Below are 8434 nucleotides of genomic sequence, written 5' to 3'. Positions count from 1 at the left end.
ACATAAATATATTTCACTGGAATTTAATGTGAAAGACCAACACAAAGTATACCACTTTGTGTTGGTCTTTCACATTAAATTCCAGTGAAATATATTTATGTTTGTGGTTGTAATGTAACAAAATATGGAAAAGTTCAAGGGGTATGAATACTTTTGCAAACCACTGTATTTTCAGAGTGTAGGTGGAGTATAATGCAAAATCGGCCTTTTGGAGCTTTATATCATGTTTAATGTCATTCCCTCGTTAAACACATACCCAGAGTGTTGCTTTGACACATCCTTGAATCTCCTGGGGTAGCCATTAGGAACATAATATGATGCAAAGTCAAATTTATTTTTGAAAAGAAATAATATTCCCCCCTTTAAAAAATGCAATAGAAGCCTGACATACAACATAAAAATATTTCATTGGGACCAGCAATGTTTTTATTTGTTCTGATCAAAAGTCTTATGCAGTTCAGTTTACCTAACAGAGTACAACAGAGGTCAAAGATCAGGTGACAGACCTTCTCAGGACTGTTGAGCAAAGCGTGAGGAATGTTTTTGAAAACCTTATCTCAGTTAGTGCTGTCCAAAGGAACACATTATCGTTGAGTCAGTCATTCTGGTGACGCTGCTGGCAGATGTAAATTTGCATGTTTGCTGTTTTCACAGATGTTGACAGAATGGAAATATTTAGTCACATTTGTCAAATGTTTGAATTTATTTAATTTGAAACTGTAGAAGTGAGCAAAAAGTGTTCTGAAACTTCAMCTGTGACATCGTTTCTGACTCTTTCTTTCTTTCTTCTTTTTTAATAGTTTTTCCTGCTGCAGGATCAAGAAAGAAATTATCCTACGAGGCACTGATACTTGGGCTACTGGCAGCTAAAATGCACTAGTAGAAAAAGCTCTGAAAGTAGAATGTAATTGTGTTAAACCACATCAATGCACTACGACAAAAACCCAGGGACATGTTCCTCTTGATGCACATGGTTTTCTTTAGAATATCAAGTAACAAACCATCCAGTATAATAACATCAAGGTCTGGTTGTGCATAGTGATTGTTTTACCGGGGTAGTTCTTAAAAGAAAATGAACGCTTAATGTGATTTTAGTTCTTGCTGATTAAACTGTGTTAAAAAAATGATTTTATTTTTTGTAACATTTGTTTCAAGAAATTTGACATTTGTTATGAATGTGCAAAAAGAAGTATTTTTTACATGTCATGTGATATTTGTCCTCGGAGAGTTATTTTGCCACTGTGAAGTCAATTTTCTTTTATATACAAGTATCACTTAACACCACAAGGTGGCAACAATCCAGTAAGAAAACAAGTTGCCACATGGACAGGTCACTTATTTTCTTATTTATCACAACTATTAGTAAAGTAAGAAAGCACTGTTCTGTTGTTTTTAAGTTTCTATGAGGATCTATGAATCATCTTCATCTCCACATGGAGGCCAACAATATCTAAAGCTTTAAAAGAAGCAGATTTTATGGCATTATTTATAAAATGGACTCTGAATCCACTCATTGAGATGTATTCCTGTATTTTTGATCTATTACTTGAATAAAAGTATTGTTACTACACTGTAAAAGAATATGTGTTTTATTAAGTAAAATTCATGATGTTTTGTGCATTTTAAATATTGCAAATATACCAGTAAAATATGTTAGAAAACAATATAATAACTCATGCGTCAAAATTAAAAACGAGTATGATGCAGTTGTTTGAGTTTTAATACACTTTGAAATATTTTGAGTGTAATTTTTATTCTTTTTAATTTTGCAACAGTTGCCACCAAAACTGAGCTAAATCAAAAAACAGATGCAAATTACAGCTTGTCTGTATAACATTTTGAGTGCACATTGACTAAAATTTCATGCTAAATTAATGTAAATGAGGTGATGTATAAATGCTTATGAAAGAAAAGCTTAGAGAGGTATTAAAGTACTGCATTTCTTCTTTAGAAGAGAGATGAAATCCAGGTTGTGTACTTATTTCTTAGTAACTGAGCAGATAAATAAAGAGGATTTACATTTATTACAAAATAATATTTACAGACGCACAAGCTGGACTAAAATCTTGCATAATAAATACAGCAAAACAATGATGAAAACATGTTCAGCTAAACGAAGCAAACGGATCAATAAATTAATAAAAGTCAATAAAGCTTCTATCAGGTTTTCTGGAGGAGGTCGACGTGAGCAAATACCAATGACAAACAGAGACTGAGACGGCGGATTCAAAAGGTAACTGATTTTATTTACATAGGTGCTGGGGTCTGGGGACGGGACCTGAAACAGAGGTTTTGCAGAGGTGAGAAATGGGAAGATCTTCCAGTATTGGTTTTTAGCAGATAAGTATTTCAAGAGTTTTCTTACAGGCTGGAGAAGGAGATGAGACTTGGAGGAGTGGGTCCAAAAGGTGAAGTTCCACAGGRGAGTATTTACAGGTGAATACTTATTTACAGTGTTTCYTGGGAGGCAGCGCATGAGATCCTGGTGAGTTGGCTCGGGTTCCAAGGCAGGAGGTAAACGTGCTGGAGGTCGCTTCTGAAAACAGGTAAGTAACAGGTACACAGGTACACAGGTACACAGGTACGATTAATTCTCATAAAGACAACAGGTAGCAGACTGCGCTCATACCAAACAGAGGCGATGCTTCAGCAATGAGATGAACTCCAGCACTGCTTTAAAAAGCCTGGAGGTGATGAGCCAAACTCCACGCAGGTGTGGGTGATTAGTGCAGTGCCCAATCCGGGAGGCAGGGGGCGAAAACACCAAAATGCCTCAGCTTCTGTGTCAAARCCAAGGTCCATGGGCCAAATGTGGCCCTCCATGGCATTTTATGTGGCAACAGCTTCAAAGATGTACTAATGTCTTAAAATAAGCATGCTGTTTTAAAGCCAGTATTCATTTTTTCACTTCACTGCATTTTGTTTTGCTGACTACTTTTATTGCGGCCCAGTTAACCTGGGAAGTGGGAATTTTCCACTAACAATTTTAAATTGTAATGCCTCCCTCCGGTGGGAATTCCCTGTCAGAAAGTGGGAGAGTTCAGAATTCAAGGCGGCAGCTTCTCACCACAACTCACTTTTACTTTTAATAGTATTTTTGTATAATTTATTTCYCATCARACATGAGGACYAYTTAAGTTGCTGTTTCTATGCAGGAAATACCATGMAGAGCTCAGTTATTGCMTGTTAACGGTGCTCASCTGTATCAATGAGACAAGGTTAATTATAACTGGCCCTTTAAGGGCCACCATAATCCTCATGTGGCCCTCAGGGAAAATTAGTTTGACATCTCTGGCATAACGAAGAGAACAGARGTTCCATAAACAATAAAGGATTCCCTGAAAAACATGTCAAACGTGTGAGAAAGCAGTACTTTTCCCTGCTAATCTGAGGTTCTGACCTCAGGAACAACATAAAGTATTCATGTTGGTGTGAGCSCTGTCTGACTAATTGATCTGCACATCGATCACAAACGAACCAGAGTCCACTGCAAGTTAGGACAAACAGATGTGTTTCAACTGGAAAACAAGTTTTCTCCATCAGTTTGCTGATCTGATTGTTTTGAACACAAGTATTAGACTTTTACACCTTAATGCCTGCGGAAAGATCAGGAAAATAAACCAGAAGACTTTGGACCTAAGAGCTGTTTTGGCTGCACTGGGAGTTAAATAACACAGTCAGCAGTCAGACAAATGTGTTTGTGGGATAAAGGGATAATTCAGATTTTTTGATATGGGATTTATAGGATTATGAACTATTAATATCTTACCAGTCGTTGATAGTGCTTTGAACCACCTCAGTTCAACAAAAAGTATTTTAATTCTCGAGCTAAAGGTGAGCCAGAACAGATCAAACAACTCCAGACTCTAAAAATGCATAGTTTAATTTTTTTAAGCAGGAGTTATTGTAAGATGGCAGGCATCCACATTCTTGACCTCCCCTCAAACTAGCTGTTATTTCATTAGTATCTGGTTAGAATTAAACTTTGATTCAGCAAACAGGTCATTTAAAGAGCTACCTACAATGGGTAATATATTAATTCATGACCTTTCTACAAAATCACACTTCAAAAGTTCTAAATATCCATTACATAAGRTTGTGCAAGATGACAACTGCATCATGTTTTTAAGAAAAATGACTCGATGAAATTTTCTGAACTGAACTGAATTCTGTGAATTGAAGATGATCAAAGCAGTAAACAGCTCACAAACRGGGTCAGTTCTTCAATTTGTTCTCCTGCTCTATCAATACTGCTGATTGATCCGGAGAAGAGCTGATATCTGCAGAGGTGTTTTCAGTTTCGTTTTGGACACAAACAAGTCTACGCCACTCTCTSCTTATAAAGGAGAACATTTTTATCATCTTTAATACGAGTTAGATTAACACATGATAAAGTACACCTTTCTTTGGTCTGGTTTTCTTACAACTTCCTCAGAAAGTGAGCAGAGCAGAGATCACACAGGCAAAAGTCAATAGGGGGCGCCCTGGGCAGACCCTCAGAGTATATAAAAGAGGGTTTTTACAGGTAGCTGTTCACTGAGAGCCACAAGCTGGAGGCTGGAGTGTTGTCTCCTGGAGAGGTGAGAAAACATTTAGGACTGGTTTGGGTATGTTATACAATTGCAGTTTGCTTTAAAAGGAGAAGCAATGGTGACACATTTTCTTCTTGGATTAAACCAAATGACAAAGAATCAGGATTTCATTAGTGTTGTGTTCTGACTGAGACCTTGCCTGCTTGTACAGATGGAGCAAGCACAATGCTTGGCTTTGTCAGACAACTTGTTTGGGATGTGCCGTGGTAATTACAGGGAACTGTTTCGGTTGGATGGACTTGAGAGGACATTTAGGTGTTTGTGTAGGAAAAACAAAGAAAAGAAAAAAAAAACAAATCCCATTTTCTGTCTGGGTCCAGTTTGGGCTGGTTTGCTCAAGAGCAGGAGCTCTGAGGTGTCAGGGTGGATACTTGTTCAGTTCTTATTAAGGACAATGTGATGTACTGGCCATGTTCCAGCAGTGGAATGATGTAATAATCTTTGTACGGTATTTTTGTCAGAATCATTTAATTCATTGCTGATACTGTTTGTAACAAAAGAAAGGCTTTTTATTGAATCAAAAATGTGTTTGATTGATCACAACAAACTGCAGCTACGTTATTATTCAGACTTCACTTTAAACTATTAAAGCACCTTCACTTAGGGCAAACACTTTATCTTGTCATCTCATAAAAGCCAAGCCTTCCTGTCCATTTCTGATTTCAGATAGGCTAACTGTAAAACCTCCGCCCCCTCCCTCCTGTACTTCTCTTTTCACAGATAAGTGATCTGTCTCTTTTCTTGCCGAGCGTCGGTCAGGGAGGCTCTTCCAGCTTGCTCTGCTCTCCCAACTCCTCTCCTCTTCTCCTGCTCTTTGCTTCACCCTTTCTGTAACTTCACCCCTCCATCATGGCGCCAACCCTCGCCACGGCCTTCGCCAGGCGCTGGTGGATGGCAGTGACTGCCATCATCGAGAACCTGCTCTTCTCTGCTGTGCTGCTGGGATGGGGGTCTCTCCTCATCATGCTGAAGTCTGAGGGGTTCTACTCTTACCTGTGCACCGACGAAGGTGAGTCAAAACTGAACTGTGAGGCTTGGTTTGTTCTTTATGTTTTGTTCAGAAAAAAATAAAAGGCATGTCTTCATGAAACTGAGGTTTTAAGGTGTAGAGTCTGGTCTTTCAGAATAACTTTAAGGTGAAAGAGTTCTTTCACTGTGATTGCACTCTATTTGTTTAAGGAGATGTAAATCAACACTACTGTCTTCCTGTCTCCTTTTAAAAGTAAAGTGTTTTTTTTTTCTGTGAAGAAGTCAAAGCCTCTTTGGGGCGACTCCAGAGATAAACCTGATCGGTTCAATGCAAATTAATAATAGCTAGGCAAAGACATCCAGAGTTAAAAAAATAAAAGCATCGTGTAGCTCAGAACAGGTCGTCCCATTCAACACCACTTTGTTTACAGTGTCTTAAAACAATGAAGAGAATTTACTGAAAGAGACCTGATAAAGCAGTGATTTAAATATGACTTTTAGATTTCTCTCTCCTAAATGATCTTCTCCCAAACATTTGTTTTTTTTTTCTCATTATTTGAATTCTCAAACACTAAAGAGTGCCTCTTTGATGGGATTAAATCCTGACATGACCAACGCCYGATTATTGTCTGGGTTACCGCTTTCAGCTTTAATTTTCACCCGCTGCCAAAAGACAAAGTTAGACAATGTTTTTGTCTTTACATGTTTGTGTGTTTGTTACCAAAATAAATCATGAACCACTGAAAAAATATTGATAAAATTTGCAGAAAGAACCCCCTTGTTGCACATCTCCTTTTGAATGACTGAATTTAAGAAAACTACCACAAATTAAACTTACAAAAAAACGACTTTAACTCAGTCAACTTTGCAGACAAACAGGTAAAATTAGCTGAGGTAGTAGCCGAGTCTAATTAACAACACATAAGTGTGACATCATCACCATGCGTTATTGTGTGAGATCATGAATGTTATTTTCAAGGGGGTATACCAAAATTGTCTCTGTAGGTTTTCAACATAAAACGATCTTAATCTAAAATTTATCTCCAAAAAAAAAATAGTGGGTGAGATGCGTTTCTACTTCAAACCCACATAAAAAACATAATAATAATAAAATTAAAAAAATCCATGCAATGCACTGAAAATAAATCAGCTGTTATGTTATTATAATTCCATCACTAAAGCAACAGCTGAACATTCAACAACGCACATGGTTTCCTGGAAACTAAGAAGTGCCGAGTAATTTTTTTTTTCAAAATCTGATGACGTAAAATTTTTTTAAAAATGATCAGCTCAGCTCTTTTTCAGCTTGTGACATTTGCGTGAGGAACAGAAAGATCCACATCAGCATTTTATTGCTGGTATTATTGAAGTTCAAAGTTTACAGATAATGGTCTGGGGAGGGAGGACTGATAGTAAAGTGATGAGCTGCAGAATTTAGATCACCTGAGCAGACAGTGAGTAAAAAAAAAAGGTAGATAGAACATTAGKAGTGTGGAGCAGATTAGGTGGTTTTCTGCGTAAACAGGGTTACCACGAGTCATGTGGGAGGAAGCTGTGGTCTWGTGTGAGTTTCTAGCTTTGGGTGGCTGATCCACAGCAACATAACAACCACTTGAGACACAATGAGTGGTTTACCTCTTTACACGAGCTGGATTTTATGACTTTGTTTTTCAGGGTTTTTTTTTTTTTTTTTGCAAATTTATTTACAGATTACACAGAAAGCTACAGCATAATTTGTACAAGAAAAAACTGTAGTTGCTGCTCTTTATCCTCCATCACTCAGACTTTTCTTGCACTTTTGGACTTCTCCACACTATAACCCAGCAGGTTCTGATAACGCTAATTACGCTATTAACTAATCCAGTTCTTATCCCGGACATTTAAGTGTTAATAAAATCTAAACAAGTTTTCAGTGTCTGAGTGGGAATTGAACTTGTTTGCTCGCTTACTTTTTTGCTTCCTGTCGCTGCAGATTWTATGCTGACATGTTTACATTCCTAGGCGGCGGTTTACCAAACACTTACCTCTGTGTAGTCATGGCTCATGTGACCATTGTGACCACTGTGTYCTGGTCTGTCACAATCTGGTAAATTTAAAAGAAGCGCAACATCCAAATTTCAGCTCACATCTCAATGCTAAATGCTTGTCAGTTTTGCTCTGTTTTTCATGCCAGTTTAACACTAAAACATTTTCATAATGAGAAACGAAAAAGTTGTATCCATTTTGGCCAAAAGCTAAAGGGGACATGTCATGCAAAATCCACTTTTTTTTTGCCAGTAAATGTATTTTGTTGTGTACTTGGAGTCTCTCGGAGTGCAGTTGTGACATACTTTAAATTATTATGTCAAATTATTTGCAAGAGAATGGAAATGATCTGGACTTACCAACTACAGTTTATTGTCTTCATTCTCCTCTGGCTCTGGGTCAGACTCTGGCTCCAACATGCACTGTAAAAAACTGTTGGATTTACTAACCATGTTATGTTACCTGGTTCCACTTAACTGAGTGGAGTAAATTCATAGCAATACACCAGTTTTTTTAACCAAAGAGCATGAGTATGTAACACATTCTCACTCCCGACTCGTCAACATATTGACGTTTTTCCAAGGTTCCCTCCACGTCTTATTTTGACACGTCGGGTAACCCCCTTGTGTCAGTCCTTGCCGCCGGGTTGCGCCACCAGGGGTCTTTGGGTCAGGGGTCTGAGGTTAATATGAGGGATCAGGATTAATGGTTAATTTTAGATACTGGGGTCAGGGATAGGAAGTCTACAGCGAATATAAGGTAATTTTAGGCTTTGGAACACATAGTTGACGTGAATTTCCTACATTTTCTAAAAATGGTTAATTTTAGATACTGGGGTCAGGGATAGG

The 8434-nt window shown here is 37.8% G+C and overlaps 2 protein-coding genes across 3 annotated transcripts in view; both read left to right on the top strand.

Moving 5' to 3' along the window:
- hephl1b (hephaestin-like 1b) overlaps positions 1 to 1578 on the top strand; it is a 17535-nt gene extending 15957 nt beyond the window's left edge. Inside the window, exon 20 of the mRNA XM_014003216.1 lies at positions 801 to 1578. Within this exon, the coding sequence (XP_013858670.1) occupies positions 801 to 880 (80 nt within the window). The 3' untranslated portion in view covers positions 881 to 1578. The remainder of the gene's footprint in view (positions 1 to 800) is intronic.
- Positions 1579 to 4462: 2884 nt separating this feature from the next.
- The window catches only part of slc43a2b (solute carrier family 43 member 2b), a 13848-nt gene continuing 9876 nt past the window's right edge, over positions 4463 to 8434 (top strand). Inside the window, 2 exon segments of one of the 2 annotated variants that reach the window (XM_014003214.1) lie at positions 4463 to 4580; positions 5313 to 5601. In XM_014003214.1, the coding sequence (XP_013858668.1) occupies positions 5442 to 5601 (160 nt within the window). In that variant the 5' untranslated portion in view covers positions 4463 to 4580; positions 5313 to 5441. 2 annotated transcript variants of the gene reach the window in all.

The sequence above is a fragment of the Austrofundulus limnaeus genome, unplaced genomic scaffold (assembly GCF_001266775.1).
Source record: "Austrofundulus limnaeus strain Quisiro unplaced genomic scaffold, Austrofundulus_limnaeus-1.0 Scaffold17, whole genome shotgun sequence".
In the NCBI taxonomy this organism is placed as follows: Eukaryota; Metazoa; Chordata; class Actinopteri; order Cyprinodontiformes; family Rivulidae; genus Austrofundulus; species Austrofundulus limnaeus.
This window is presented reverse-complemented; position numbering and strand designations above follow the sequence as displayed.